The sequence below is a fragment of the Passer montanus genome, unplaced genomic scaffold, assembly GCF_014805655.1.
Source record: "Passer montanus isolate IOZ18808 unplaced genomic scaffold, ASM1480565v1 scaffold4, whole genome shotgun sequence".
NCBI classification, from domain to species: domain Eukaryota; kingdom Metazoa; phylum Chordata; class Aves; order Passeriformes; family Passeridae; genus Passer; species Passer montanus.
This window is the reverse complement of record NW_024368818.1, coordinates 13843745-13860591: the sequence shown is the minus strand read 5'-3', so window position 1 is coordinate 13860591 and position 16847 is coordinate 13843745. Positions and strand designations below refer to the sequence as shown.

The following is a 16847-nucleotide window of genomic DNA, read 5'->3' as shown; positions in this document are numbered from 1 at the left end:
CAGGATGCCAAAAAGTTCTGGAAATCTGATCGATTCATAAAATTTGTAGAAAAACAAGCACTTTCCAGGATAATTCTCTTTGAAAGAAGAATTTGGCAGCAAACATTAATTCTGGACCCCCTCTGTGGCTGAGCACTTCCAATTACGTCCCTTCATGAAACTTGATTCCCTCTCCTTTCCTCCCAGACTGCACTGTCTTATCTGACCAGAAAAGGGATCCCTAGGGGCTCAGTGGTGGGACTGTCCCACAGTTTTGAGGCTGGTATAATAGTGGTGATGACAGGCATGGTGGTGTATGTACAGTAATGCATACAGGTATTTTAAAGGAAAGTGGGTATGTAAAAGCACCCCTCTGCTTTTCTTCACTGTTTTCTAGGAAAAGAAACATTCTTGGGCAATAATAAGCAAATAAGGAATTTTCAGGTCAATTACATATTGTCAACAAATTTTCACACATTTTCCTGTAATCAAAACAATGTTAAAATGCTTCTGGTTTGAATTTGCTTCTGGTTTCTTGGAAAACTTAAGCACAACCATTTCAGTGTGCTACATTTTCAAACTGGTGTACATCTTCCCAAGCACTTTCAACAGCAATGCCATAAATATAAATATAAATATAAATATAAATATAAATATAAATATAAATATAAATATATATAAATATAAATAGTCTGCAGAGCCTCTTGACTCTTAGGGCAAAGCCATGAACAAGGCTTTCCTTTGCCTTGCATACAAATACTACTTTCCTTGTAATCAGGTTCTGTTTTTCCCCACCAGTGACTAATGATAGGAAATTTTCTACAACTTTAATGTCTTCACTCACCTTCATTCCTTCGTGCAACCTATTACGAATAAATAGTCTATACACACCACAGAAAAAAAAAATATTTTTGGAAGAAGTGCTAAAAGCTTAAGTTCTTTGCATATAACCCTTTCATTCAAAGTCAATAACATGAAAAAAATGCTGGCTATTTTGTCACAGAGCTGAATGTATCAGGAAGGTGTATTAAAAGCTTGAATGCCTGAACCATTTTCTCATAAATTTATGGCAGATTGGCAAGGTGGTGCTCTGCTAAATTTACTATGGACTGATTACACTGTCAGATGACCTGTATGAAACAAACACATGGTTAAACAGCTTGAAAAATACCAAATTATCAAAATGACAGTATTTGTACACACAGATACTTAATGGTGCAATTATGAAAAAATATGATTTTTTAAAAAGCTGAAGCACCACACACATCCCAGAGTAACAGAGCTAGTACAGTCATCAGCTGAGAGCAATATGCATATACTCATGGCAAAAATACAAATATTGAAATAACTTTACACCTACTGTAATAGTAAAAGTAGTGCAACGTGTGCATACATTTGTAGACAGGCACTATAAGGACTTTTTCCAGCTCCCCTTTCATCTGGATGATGTTACAGTCATTTATAACAAAAACAAGGGAATGAAAGATTTCTCAAGTCAGAACAGTGGCAATTTGTTTTAAATTTCATCTTGCCAGTTAATAGCAGTGACCACTGAAGGTACAGACCACTAGAGAATTTAGGCTCCATGTCCTCTTTCACACCATCATGGACTTAAGATGCTACTTTAAAATTAATTTTAGTCTTTTAATTCTATAATCTATGGTCTCAATTATTTAATCCAGAGGGCTGACTTTCAAAGCATCAACCTGCTATTAATATTCAGGGGGAATCAGACTCTTTGCAACTCACATTTGAGAGCAGAAATGAAAATCAGGCTTTTCTGTCTTCCTCACAGCTACTTCAGAAAATCAGCTCACTTCTAGTCAGAAAGACTCTTCCCTTCTAGTGAAACAAATAATCTTAAAAGTCTAGACACTGGGTCTTAAAAGTGGTGGCCTTTTGTCTCATCGTAGGAGCCATGGAACTCTAAAGCACCAAACAGAGATGTCTGCAGGGAGGCTGTCACTTCAGAAATTGTGTTTAGCAGTCTGGGCACAGACGACAGATTGTGAAAACTCTGCAGTCATCCTAATTAAGGTGACATTCTCCTACAAGAAGACATACTACTGTAAAAAGTTACAGGAAAGCTTGCTTGCAAAATTAATAGAGAGATCAGAAACTGTGCTCTAACAAAATTAAGTTTCAGGTAAACCAGAAAACAGTTTTGGGGAGGAAGACAAGCTGCTGGTTACTCAGACCATCAGTCATCAATTCACAGTGCACAATTTCAGATTAGAAAGCACAGAGTTGTTAAGGTCAGTTTAATGCTTATGCATATCTTAACTAGAAACAAAAAAGAGAAATTATAAATTATGGAGCCATTAAATTAACAGAAATTAAATTTGGGAGGAGTCAGAAAACGGATGAGAAATGCAGATTATTTGAAGCCATGTTTCTTACAAAAAATGACGATGGTTTTTGGGAGAAACAATCCAAGCTATTGCATTGATTACAAATTATTCCCATGTGCCACTGTTCAGCCCTCCTGTAAAATCTACATGCCTGCAGTGTGCTTTTGGGCACACTTAAGGCAAAGCATCAGGTTGCCTGCTGTGAACAAGGCTGTGGCTGGATTTCACAGCTTCTTCCCAGCTTTCAGAGGCCAGTGGAACCAGCAAGAGGGTATTATTCCTTTTATTCCAGTATTAGAATCAGGAATAGGTAAGGAATCACCTATGTGTACTCCTCAGATGGTTTCAATTTTTCAAATGTTCAAATAGTATTTTCAAATGTTTCTTCAGAGATAATTTAGGACAGGGGAGCCAGTTCATATCTAACCAGCACCCATGCTTACAGCCCATATCATGCTGTACTCTCCAAATAAATGAATATGTTCCCTGTAACATCAACAGAGAAGAAAAAAAAATATTTTGAAATTATTTTGTAACCTGAAAGGCAAAAATCCAAGTCAGATGTATCAGATCTTCCTGGAGAGTGTTCAAAGGTTTTCATATCTGCCCCCTGACAATGTGAGAAGGGTGTTCATTTACCTGAGAAGATTTGGTCCATTAAATAACTTAGATTCATGTGAGGTTGGTGCCCAGGTCAGGCAGACAGCTGCTGCTGAGCCCACAGCTGCTTGTTTTCTCTCTAGAAAAGCTCACAGGTTACTGTGAGCAGTCTTTGCCTACTATTGCCCATCCTTCTGCTCGCCTCCTAATCAAGAATTTGTCATGGTCCATGATGCACATATAGTGTTGAAGTGGAGAGAAGGAAGAAGGAAGTTTTTGTCTTCCATCAGGAAACCAGCAAACTGGAATACTTCGTTGTCTGCTGTAAGGAGAGTCTATGATTTGCATTTTCAGACAGCTTTTTCTAACAACAAAAAAAATTGTGTTCCCTTTCCATAATCTTCTTGCATGAACATTTAGATTTCTCTCTTGACCAAATGCATTTGTGAAATATATAGTTTCCCATAAAAACTCTCCAAATATCAGACAGAAGATCAAAGCTGAAGAGCCAAAACGCATTTTGCCAAACCTCATGACTTGGCATGGGGAAGGTGAGTGGGAAAGGACATTCCTCTTAATGAAAAACACCATCATAATTTTTGAAAATATAATTTTTTCCTCTGATAACTCTGCCCTGCCTACCATTGACCTTGCATTTAGTATAAGTAAACACCTTTTGTAGTTGCACAGATCAGGAACTTCTCTAAATTGCAGCTGTTAGCTTTCCCTGTAAGTTTTTCATTTAATGACTAAAAATAAATGAGAAGGAATATACAGGGGTTTGCTGGTTTGGTTTTTTTTTTTTTTTATATTGCTGCTGTTAAACTCCTATTCTGGAGGGATGGTACCTTTTCCCGTCATTGTATCACCACTACTCTGTAATGAGAAAGTAAAAAACACAACTCTGAGATCAATATATGCAGTTGAGCTACATATCCTAACTACTCATTTTTAAGTTACCCAGAACTTTTAACAATTCTGAAAAATCTCAGAGAAGTCTGCATACTTGTATTATTCTATATTTGATGTGCAGTTTCCTATAAAAACACATAACCCTGATAGGTGCAGAAATTATTAGGCAGACAGCCCCCAGAACATTCAACATCTTGCAAGAAGTGGGTGCTTTAGTCTGCAGTGCACCCAACAGACCCCTAAACACATCACTGGGAAGTGAATTATGAGTTTTAAACCAGTTGTTGCAGATTTGCTGTAGAATCAGCAGTGTCTTGACGATCATAATAAAATAGCAGCTCTCAGATTAAGATCTACCAAAAGCAGCATGGTTTGAGCACACTGTGAAATACTTCACAAGAGTAAGTAGAATAAAGCAAATGTCCAGAGCACATTTCAATGTCAGGCACTCAAGTGTTTGGCACAGGTAGGGGGGATTTCTACGCACTTCTGATATGGGAAGGAACTTTTCTCATCACTGATTTTGATGGGTCAGAATCAGGCAGATGCTCCTCTCTCCTTCCACTGTGGTCTAAACAAAGACAGTGTAGTGGAGTAATATTCTGCTGGATTCCAGTGTGTGTGATGCTGAGGATGCGATAATGTATTCTGCTTCTAAGGTGTTCTCACAGCCACAGATATAGATGGAGTAAGCACGTGCCTCATGTTCCAAGGCAGAAAATTACTCTGGGTGACCAAACAAGGGTGCTGAGTACAATTCTGGTACTTTGGGTATCCTACCCAACTTCCTGCTGTCATGCCAGAGGATCCTGGGACTCCTGCAGCGTATCTGTGAACCCTGTGTGGATGTTTCCGCAAGTTTAGGGCAACACAAAGAGTATCAGAGCCTCTGCTAAGGAGTGAAATCCCAGCCTCCCCTACCAACAGTAACACACATGCACACATGCACATACACAATGCTTCCATGATTAAGGCAGTATGTCATTAATTGAAATCAGGTCACAAACAGCAACTCAACCATGTTTTGTTCAGTCTTGGAATGGTTGTTTATTCCAAAGTCATGAAGCTTCCTGTAAAGTAAATACCTTTAGAGTACAGTGCCATAATTACATGATGTATAAACATATGGTGCTTTGTCAAATACAATAAAAGACATAAAATCACATTAAGATGATCTGCTAATATAACAGAATGTAAAAGTAACATCTGAACAGCAAAAGAACTCAGCAGCCAAAGACTTTAGTTGTCAGGACTGCCATTAAGATAAAATGGCTAATTCAGATGAGTATTTTGGGCAAGAAGCCTCCTTTCCATACTGCAACCAGGATTTTGTATTCTAACGAAACAAATTTTAAATGAAGGACTATTTACCAGGCAAATCAAAACTCTTTCTGGTGTGGCTGTCCCCATTTTACTGGCAGGCAAAAAGAAATGGTTTTTGAAAGAAACCTAATCCACTTGGGTATAAAAGTCTCAGTGAATTTGAATTCTTCTTGTTACTCTGAAAATCCTGCGCAGTGACTGATTTATAGGGGAACTGTGTAACAACATGAGATAAGCTCAAGAGCCCTGTTTGAGTCCTTTTTTTTAGCCAATGGATTTTATCTACTCTCACAACACTGTGTAACTAAGAAAGGGACACTGAGGGAAAAGAATTCTGATCATGACTCATAAAAAAGAGAAGAATAAATAAACCCCAAAAAATAGGAAAATGAAAACCCAAAGCTTTTTTAATGATCAGTTTTCTAGTTCTGCCTCATTATATAGACAAGTGGTAAAAATTTTCCTTCATCTTAGTGGAACTAACAGATTCAGAAAGCTTATTGCTTACTCATGGAAGGTTTATGAGGCATGCAGGTACAACAGTGACGTATTTAAGTCCTTCCAGTCAGTGAAACAGCTCCTCTCTTGTGTTGGGGGGCAGAGCAAGCTGAAACTACAAAAGGGGCTGCTTCACACAGCAACAGTATGACTTCCTATAGACATGAACCCACTATTCTTTTTCTTAAAGTCAAGCGTGGGTGAAAAACTTACAAATGAAAATTCAGACACAAATTTTGCTTTCTGTTCCACATGGATACTAAGCAGACATTTCTCTTCAGAGAATTGTAGGACATCCTGATCTATAAAAACATAAGAACAGATTGAAATTACATTAATATAAACAGGCACCTCTGAAAAGAATATTGAGCACTCAAAATTGTGGACATTTATGTGAATACTTTCCAAAATGGTTATCTTGTACATTGTAAAGAGATATAAAAAGTAAATGTCACCTTCCTTTTTAATAAATTATTTTTATTTCACCTCTAGTGGCAAAGATATAGAATTACAGAACTGCAAATTCAGAAAGAATTTTCTGGTCTCTTGCTTTCAGGACAAGAAAGAGTGAGAGAAGAATGTGGTCAGAAATGAAAAACTTAAGACCTGCAGCTACAGAAAAGACAAGACATTAATTTTTCAGTCTCATTATACAAGTTAACTGTAAATAACTATTTTTAGGGTTCATTTCTTAAAAGAAAAATTGGAAAGCCAACCTTAGTTTAGTGCTTTTTCCAAATTTTAGGGATGGCAAGAATTTCCTTTGTGGCCCACATCTTCCTTCCTGAGACTGGATTTTAATTAATTTGACTACTGAGATAACAGCCTAAGGTCTTTTCAGCATACTCACACTTGTACCAGGGGCTCCAGTTCCCGCCTGTTTACCACATCAAACTCTCACATGGCCTTTCAGTTCCAAATAATTACCCCAAGTAAGACAAAAATCGATCACGTCTTGCTCACATAAACCCAAGTCTAGACCTGCTACAGACATTGCCTGGAAGGTTCAGATGACAGTGTAGACATGATCCTAGAGAAATGCCTTGCTTCAAAAGGAAGACACTGAATTGCTGAAACTCAGACTGTGGTACTATTGCTTAGTTTGAACTGTAATTTGTCACTAATGAAGGTTGGAAAGGAAAAAAAAAAACAAAAAACAACAACAACAAAAAAAACACCCCCAACAACAAAACCAAAGAATACTTTGCTATTAGAAGAGTTTTTTCAAGATGGTTTCCACTCTACTAAGCATCTTGGAAGAATTATTTTAAAATAGAAAGATGTTTTGTATTTTTTTGTTTGGTTGGTTCTGAAAATTAAATTATATTTACATAAAAAAATGTAAAATCATTGATCTTTAAAGAAAGATCTGCCCATACACACATTATGGAACTAATATAGCTGGGCCCTTCAAAATACTTTTTTGGACATCAGTTTGAGGAGAGATACCACAATTATGACTTTCCTTCTCAACTACCACAGACCAAGAGAACTATTTTTATACCCAAACATGTTTCATCAAATTTGCTCCTGAAAATGATCAGAAGGAACACAGAGAGAGGAAAAATCAATGTCAGTAAGAGTTTCACAACCTGGCACATTTGGACCAAGGGTAACTTTTTCAGAAAAAGCTAATTAATAAGCCCTGAGCTTCATCAATATATGAAGCCTGGAAGAGGGTCCTGGTCACACCTGTATCTCAGTGAAAGCTGTGCCCTTCTGCACTCACAGCAGCATCAGGGCCTCCCTTTCAAAGATGCAGAGTTGAACATTTGTGTTGGGAGTTGTCTGCCCAACAGCACAATACTTCTTCTTTCCCTTTGTAAACAATGAGCTCTCAAGCTCCCAGAAGCAAAGAAACCAGGCGAGGAAATATTTAATCAGTGAAAGAATGAAATTATATGTAGCTGATAAAGTAGGGGCTGTATGGAAATAGCAAATGTAATTGAAAAAATAAACCCTTTATATGACTGCCCAGTGTCCTAAAATGCCTACGTGTGAAAGCAGAAGCATGACTTAATTTCAATGGTAGCCACAAGTGAGTGATCTGACTTTTTCAAAACCAAATCCCCAATTCTCATTCAGAAGATGATGTAATCTTTGCTCTTATGAGTTTTCCCATTTTCTATAGTCTGTCCTTGTAGCACTGCCTCTCCTCTGATTGCTAGAAGCACCTCCAGCATTGGGATGCTGCACCCCTCATTTTCCTGAAGCTAATCAGAGACTACAAGAGCGCCATTGGATTGTGCACACCAGGAGCATTACACAGGTTGGTGCATGCTGCAAATAAAATTGAGGCCTTCTGCATTTCCCTGAATGGCATTTTCCTGAGTCATGGGAAACAAAGAGTGGGAAAAGCTTCCTAATACAATTTGTGCTATCGAGGGAGGAAGAGCACAAAATGAGGACAATGTGATGGGACTATGTGAAGCACATGGGTGACAATGTATCCAGTGATGCAAAGAACCAAACACACATCCTCAGATGAAGGCTGAGGTTATATGCAGAGAGGAAGAGAAGGACCTGAAAGCCCAGCTCCCTCTAATCTTCAATGGTGATGGAGCAGACCAAGATGAATGAAGCAGAAATGCATCCAGCTCCAACAGAAAATACTTCACTATCAGATGGAGAACCCCTGCCAAGTTCCATCTAAGCTATATTTTAAAGCTTTGGGGCATTATGTTTTTGTCAAAAAGTGTGCATCAAACTGTTACTAGGGCTTAAACTGTCAAAAAGAAAAATGCCATAAGTGAATCTTCACATTCATAGCAAATATTTTTTAACAGTTAATTATGTTGCTCTGATACAATGAAAGAAAAATGCAGCACTTGTGTCTTCTCTGCAGAGACTTTGCCATTTACTCCTCAAGAACACTACTGGAAAAACGGGCAGGGTGTATTCAGTTGTGGGTGGAAGCTGGCATTCATCATCCTCCTCTGTTCTAAACAGTACATGCTTTCAAGCATCTAACACCTAATGAGGTACAATAACATAGCCTGCTTTCCTGCCCCTGAACAACAAAGCTAGAGAAATACACAGTGCTTGTCTGTTCTTTCACCTAACCATGGAACTGTGACTGTACCCAAAGGTCAGACCAGCTCATTGCCTACACAATTCACCCTCAGGTATGACAGCTCTGAGCTCCAGGCTTGAAAGTGCACACAGAAGGCTCATCCAGCTCTGTCTCAAACACCGTTCATCCCACCCTGCAGACTCAGTCCAAGACCCCCTGACTCCACCTTTGCCAAAGCACACTTAGGATTGGCTCAGGCTCATCATGGTTCAGAGATGTGACAGGCAGTGTGGTGACCTGGCCTGCTTCTGACCACAGATCATGCATCACTGACATGTTCTTAAACAGTTACACAGAATCACAGAATAATCTGAGCTGGAAAGGACTCACAAGGATCATAATGTAAGTGAATGATCCATCCAGGGATGAAACCCACAACCTCAGCCTTGCCTATTTCCCAGCAGTTTGCAGAGCTGCTGTGCAGCATTCCTAACCAGGCTGTGCCGAGTGCAGCTTGGGACACAGTCCACTCTAGGTGCTCTCTGGTATTTTGCATTTCTCTCAGACTAGTCAAGGGAGAAGCAAAAGCTCGAGGCATTATTTATTCAATTTGGAAGCAACCAGTTATCACTTTGTTACACTTCTAACATGCAAACACCATGACACAGGAGGGAACCCGTTATCCCTGAAAAAGAAATGGCATGCTCTTTTGAAATCAAAACAAGTGCCCTGCTGTCGATGAATATATTCTTGGTTACAGCACAAGGAGGAAGTTTTTGCTTTTCCTCCCCCATCTCTCACCCAAATTTCTTTCCCAGGGTTGCAGAGTAAGAGATGAGCAACGTGACCTTGCAATGACAGAATTTTAATGAGTGACTGGTGCACCAAAAGCGATGCAGCAGCATCTCCCTGCTCAGTGTTGCTATGTACACTAGACATTTATGTAACACTGCTTCTCATCCTCAAGGCTGTCCTTTCCTAGGGTCAGCAGCAACAAACACAAAATTTATTTATCAAACTGTCAAAGCTACTTACAGCTGACACAGAGAACTCTACACTCCAGTATTTTGGGGAAAATGAGTTAACAAGTAAAGCCTTTTCCCAATTCCACAGCTGCAGGACAGAAGTAGATGTTTTTCAGAAGTAAGTTAACTTGAAAGAGTAAAGGCTTTGTTTCAAAGAATTGCTTATTTCCAGGGTGTTTACTATAATATACCAGTTTTCTTCTGGGCTTTAGCACTGAGCTGTGCATGGAAATGCAATGCATTTGCATACATTAGCTCTCAACCCCCAGGGAGACTATACACATCTAGAAAATGGGGTTTGGTTTTAATTTCTAACATTGAGAAGCTAAGAAGAAAGTCTCCTCCCTCCCCTTGGCTCCCAGGTACAAAATACTTCACCCTGTTTATTGCTGGCATTCATCATCTTCTCCTGCCCTCCTTGGGTTGCAACTCAGTTGACAGCAGTTTACCTGGAGCTCCAGGAAAAGCCTTCACTCTTGTCCAAGGGCTCTGTTAAGAAGCAATCTGCACCTGGGACATTTGGCTTTTTCCAGCTCTCTGTGCCCATGTGATAATTGGACAGATTGACTGTTCTTAGCACAGATCCAGCACCTGTCTCTTAGAAATAGGATCCCTCTAGAGAATATAACACTTCAGGCATGGCAAACCTTGAGGATCCACTGCAAGTTTAGAGATATTCATAAGATCAGAGGAAGGGCACAACATTCCTTGGTGCCAAAACAGATCTCATCCCTCTGACAACATCGGTGAGACAATTAGCAGGACACTAAACCTTTAGACAATAACCTTCAGATAACAACCTTCAGCTATCCTCATCCAGCCCTTTAAGGAGAAGCATTTGTTGCTCAAAACCATTGTGTCAGAGCATTCCTCATACATGACAGTCCAGCAGACGGCTCAGGTTTTTTAACCTTAAAAGATGCTCATTAATCTACTGTGCCTACAAAAGAAATTTCAGTTTCTAGGATTTAGTAGAGGCTTAGTACAGGCACTAAAATACCAGGCTCTTTATGGGAGTGAAGAATCTCATTTCAGCTACACACATTTTGCCAGTGCATCACTGTAGTGGCCTTAATGAAATACACCAGCAGCAGAAACAATGCAAATCCCAAATCACTGTTCACAGTTGAGTCATCAGCTATATTATACACATATATATATCTCCCTGAAAAATGTATATTCATAGCAGAAAACCTCAGCTCAGCACAGGCACCAGTGGCATTTTGATTAAACCTTCTTGTTAAATCCTCTTGGCTAAAACAATAAAAACTGGTTCAAATTGTGAGGGATGGAAAATATGCAGAAAAATTGGATGCATAATCCAGAGAAGAAGAGATCCACCTTGCATTACATCAAACTGGTGAGTTTATGATGATTGCCAGGCTGAAGTGAAAATTAATCTCCCTAAAAGCGCTTTTATTTTTCAAAAGAGTAAACACTGCATTTTAATAACTTTGCCTCTTCTCTGACTTATGGTCCTTGAACTGCTATAGGCAGTGACTCTTTAGCCTCATATCTGCTTCCCCAAAGCCATGTATTGTGGTTTGAAACTATAACCTGGCGTATTAAACGTTGAGTAGAGGTTTTCTTCTTAGGCTGCTGTTCTCCAAGTCCTACTAAATCATTACTTCTCTGTTCTGTTAGGCTGTTACAGCTGAATTACTGTTCCCAACATGGCTGTCTGCTACTTAATGCATTATCTGCCCTCTCTCAGCCAGCTTCAAATCTCTTTGCCACCTATGAGCTAGAGGCTAGAAGAGGAGAAAAAGACAAGGAAGAACTCACTTGCTAGCAGTAGTACCACATACTGAAACATGGAAGTGTTGTTCCAAACAACGGGCTGGAATAATCACTGTGGAGGGACAGACTGCAGACTTTGGTGGTGAAGGTCAGTCCCCACTAGGCCTTCCCACGCAACATCAGGGCTCACTTCTGCTGTTCTTTGTTGTGGCAGTGGACATTTACTCACACAAGTAATCTCAGTGATATGGGAATAGGTCTTGGGTACATCTGATTAATCCTGCTGTTAGCTGTGTAAAGCCCTGAGTCCCACGCTGCTGCACAAGGACTGGATTCTTGTTGCAGTAAAAGGGCTTGATTTTCATCATGGTATGGAAACATTCCTGGTCTAAAGAAAAGTCCTGAAACAATTCTGATTAATAAAACACAAACACCCTGCTGAACAAACACTGAGAGGTCTGCAGCTTTGTGAAAGACTGAGTGAAAACTGGGAGAATACAGGGCAGGATCCTTCCCCTACCAGCAGGATACCTATGACAGACTTCACAAGATACAGTTTAAAGTGCAAAGTGATGCTCAATTATGTAAATCCAGGTGATCTGAAATGTGGAATTGAGTGCTGTCAGCCTTCACTGACTTGTCTGGCACTGAGTTATATTTTACATACATTTGGCTTACAGATATAAAAACAATGGAATTTAGAAGAGGGCTTGCCTCTGTTTTACAAGCTGGAGACACACTCAGATAGAGCAATGACAACATAGCCTGTAGAAAGATTGTGTTTATCATAATATCTGCCATTCCTGAAGCCAAGTCACAGTCACTCAACAACTCTTAAGCTTTTTGCCTCTCTTACAGAAGAATAGGTCAAGAAAAAGGAAAAAAAAACAACTGAAGCTTTTAGACTTTCCAAACTTCTCCTCACCTGGTCTAGCAATTACTCAAATCAGCAACAGGAACGTTTTCCCAAAATAAAACAAAAGCACATTTGCATAGCAATTAGATAGCTCTTTCTACTTCTTGTGTACCAAAGCGATCCCAAAACATTAATTAAGCCTCAAAACACTCCAGAAAGGCAGACAGTCCAGAGCTTGTTTTACAAGTGGGTCAGCTGAGTCAGATACAGCACAAAGACAGAAAAGAGGACAGCCTGGATCTGCTTTGATCTTGCTGTGACAGCACTGCTTAATGTAACAACATGTATTTAACATGCCTACAAACAGCATCAACTCCTGCAACAATGCGGAGCAACAGCACAGTACTAGTATTATTTTTTTAATTATAAAGTGTTACCTATGCAGAAGATGAGCCAGAAATATAATCTGCTTTAGCACAGAGCTAACTGCAAAACTAGCTGCTCATTATATGGTAATGGAGCCACTGTCTGTCAGAGGAGATGTAAAACCACAAACAACATAGTGATTAGATGACTCTAAACTGTATTTTAAAAGCATGAGATGCTAGATCCCAAAACTAGAGGGAAAGATCACTTTGTAGTTGTGGGTAACAGATGCAGGCATGATTTCAATCATGCTTTAAACTAAGCCAGAAAACAAAAAAGTATGCAGGACCTACAATATCCAGTATCTATGTATCTTGCCAACAGTTTTATGTTTATTATAAAATCTATGCAGGCAGTATTAGAAATAAATCTTACTGATTAAAAAGAATCTAATTCTTTGCTGCACACCTCCAGTTTTACAGTGATGGATGAATGAGATCCAGTAGGAAAATAATGGTCCTTTCTGCCTCAAAGAGAAAAAAAAAATTAAATCACTAGCTGTAATGTAGGCTCCCATCTCTCACTGCATTTCTATTTTGGCTTCTCTCATCTGGGCTACTTCGAGAATTTTCATCAGTAGGAATTCGTCTATGCCTGGTTCCTTCCTTCCTGCCTGGATTTCAAATTGGGCAAAGCCAGAGGTAAAGACTTCAGTGCCAACTCTGGACACTGAGGAACACATTCCCACGTGGCTTCACTGATGCACCTCCTCCCTGCTGCTCACTGAGGGCAACTCCTGAGCAAAAGCTGCCAAGGCAAAGACCAAACTCATTCTCACTAGTTATACATGCAGGATGCCTGACCTACTAGAAAAACGCCTCCCTCTGAACACTCACACTGCTACTTGCAGACTCTGGTACAGAGTCTATATCCCAAGCAGAAATTCAGTGCCTTTCCCACTAAAACAAAAAAGGTACTAATTGGACAAATCTAAATGAAAGCAAATGCACTGCCCTAAATACAGGTGAATGACAGGCATGAGAGTTCTGAAGCCAGCCTCTGCCTGTGCATGGTGCAAACACTACACTGTACTGCTCCCAAGCTTCTGCTGGAGATCAAGGGTAAGGTTTTCACCGTGTTGAAGTGATGCTGCTCTATTAAGAGACACTAGAGTTGTGCCTATTTATGACAGCTAAGTGTCTGGTCCCTGTTTAAATGCCCTCATCTCAGCAAAGTAAGGAAAAGGGAGAAAAGAAGAAATAAAGGAAGTTGGATTGGCTATTTGGATGGACAAAAAAAGGTGCTTCTCAGAACCAAAAAGTTATGAAGTACCAGTTTCAACCTTTAGCTCTCCCATGGCAATTACAGGCAGAAAACAGCTGAGGGGAGGGGAAGGGAAGGAGAGCTTAAAATTGGGATGTTTTGAGATCTTCCTCTATGGAACAAACTGAAAGCATACCATACTGCAGCTCCTGCAAGGTTTCTATCTGCACACATCAGCCAAGGAGCCACAGAGCTGAAGGGTTCATTCTCACTCTGCTGTAGATCTGGTCTCATCCTGCTTTCAGTGGCACCAGGACAAACAAACAGGGCTCCAGGGAAGACACTCCAAGGATCACAGTCAACCAAACATATTCTGGAACCCCTAAAACTGGATTTCAACCTGCTGTGTAGTAAAATAATCAGTCAGAGCATCTGAAAGCTTGAAGTGTTTAACATTCAGGGCATGTGAGCGCAGAGTGACTGCAACTTCCATGTTGAGTGTGTGGTATAATAAAACTTCAGGTCCTGTCTGCTTCTGTTCTTTGCTTTTCTTGCTCCATCTTTATGGCTGCATAAATCATAATTATTTTGCAAACTCACTGAATACTGAACTGATGCAAGATACAGAGTTCTCCATGTACAGATGCATGCTGGCCAAAAGGCTGTGACTAACATCACAGCAGAGGCTGCCCACTGGTGCTACACAATTGTGCTCACTTTTTCTTAGGTTAACTTCATTACAGAAGTAGACTAACAAGAGTAACACTCTATATTTTAAATACAGAAACCCAGTTCTGCAATGTATAATAAAATTTTTTCATCCCAAAGCCTTAAGATTTGTATACAAACAAAAGCAAGATTTTTTGTAATACAGTTTGTTTCTCCACTTGAATTAACCTGGGGTTTCATTTACTGATCCAACTTCAGAGGACTGAAGTGGAAGTAGTTCAAACATTCCACAGATTCTTCTTCCATCAGCTTTTAAAGTAATTGTGTCTTTCCCCAGCTTCTCTACTTTTTAATTAACAGAAACAAATCCAAAGAATCCCTCCCACCACAAACATTGTGTGAGTGTATTTGAGTAAAAGTACTGATTATTTGTTGGTATACTGCTGCATCCATCAGTCTTAAATAATCATAAATAAAAACATTTGTGCTATTCTTTGGTACATTTCTGTCTGTTTAAACCACAGCTGAACTTTTACATTGTACAAACAAAAAATTGCACTTTTATCTTCTAGAGAGTCTTGTTCCAACAGACTTTCAGCTGAAGGACTCTTTATTGTACTCAAACCTTGTCCCATAAGAGTTGCTGCTGTTGCTCAGTTTATGAAGTATCTTAGAGATTTTGTTTGGTCCACAACAGAAAACTCCAATGGTCTTTCTGTTAAAAAAAAAAAAGGAAGGGGGGGGAAGTTATGACATTGTGAATAAACAGTAATTTCCAATAATAGACAGAAGTGGATCCTCATGGTATTATACATAAGCCACCTACATACAGATTTTAAGGTGAGAACAGTTCACTAAATGATGCAGTTAGTTTTACTGAAGCCACCGCATCTCTCCCAAGTATCTCTACAACAAACCCTATTATTTATCTGACTAAGACAACTCTAAGGAAGAAGTGCTTCATCTTAGTCTCAAGATACCAAATGATAAAATATTACTATTTTTCATTCTATTTTTTTCCCATGATTAATCACTTTTTTGTTAAAAAATATGTCTCACTGTAAAGACTTCCTTAGTGTAACTCATGAATTACACAAGCATATCTAGTCACTAACAGTGATTTGTTACACTAATGAAAACAGAGCACTACTAACCCATGATTATTCCTGGCGGCAACAGAATAATTTTACTGCTTTACTTTCACATTAGCATGTAGTTTTTCCTTCAACATCTATATCGGGCAATCTTACAAAAATTCAAACATGGAATATGATCCTTGTTCATCACCCATAGATCTTGGCCCCAGCTCTTTAGTCACTCTAGTGACAACAGCTCTTTGCTCTCTGGTCACCTTAAAAATAGGCTGTAAGTCAGACTCAAGTCATATAACATTTCAGGGCTCAGAACTGTAGCCAACATCAGAACAAAGTACATCCACCACAGCAGGACTGAGCCATTCACAATATTCACCATCTCCCTTTTTTTAAAAGATGAGGAGAGGGAAAGGAAGCAGGGAAAGACAATGCCGTACTGCCTTTTCTGTATCATGAAAAAACCCCATCTTCTTCCTGCTGAAATTGTGCCACTACAGAAAAAGATCTAAAAGATTTACTAGCATGAAGAAAAAGCATACAAGAGGGAACATGGCTCTAACTATTGTGATCTACAGCACTCACCAAGAGGATGGGGATTTGGGTTCTGGGTTCTGCTTCCAGGTCTCTTTCAATATTTTATCCAGTTACTATTTAATATATAATATTTTAGCACATTCAAGATAATCAAACTCAGTTTAAAACTCCCTGTGCATGTGTTTGATGAGAAGAGGGAACTGATTTAAGAAATCTTTGGTGCATACTGCCACATGTACGTGTCAGGTGTCAGGCAGCTGCTGGAGTAGCCTGGCAGTGCACGCTGCACTGATGCACAGCAACACTGGCATGCTACAACTGAGCACTCAAACATCAAAAATCTCCAAAAAGTTATGCAGGTAACTGCAGTGGTGTCCTTGTGCAGGCACCTTACAATGCAGATTTTAATTGCCTTCAATGACATCATCTCTCATATCAATCCATGGGAACATCATAAATCAGACTTTTCTCACCCTTATGTTTATCTATTAAGCTTTCCTGTTCTGGCAGTACTCCTTTTAATGGCAATGGGTGTTGTGCTAGTGGCTGAATTTGCTGCAATAATGAGAGAGCTGTTGTTTGCTGCTCTCAAGTAAGATTCCTCAGCACTTGCAGACTCTGAAA

At 39.4% G+C, this 16847-nt stretch overlaps 1 protein-coding gene across 3 annotated transcripts in view; it reads right to left on the bottom strand.

Moving 5' to 3' along the window:
• Positions 1–4870: 4870 nt before the first annotated feature.
• NOX4 (NADPH oxidase 4) overlaps positions 4871–16847 on the bottom strand; it is a 110625-nt gene continuing 98648 nt past the window's right edge. For 2 of the 3 annotated variants that reach the window (XM_039718414.1, XM_039718415.1), the window contains one exon: positions 4871–15310. In XM_039718414.1, coding sequence (XP_039574348.1) covers positions 15190–15310 — 121 coding nt within the window. In that variant the 3' untranslated portion in view covers positions 4871–15189. The remainder of the gene's footprint in view (positions 15311–16847) is intronic. The other variant, XR_005628557.1, reaches the window with a different exon arrangement.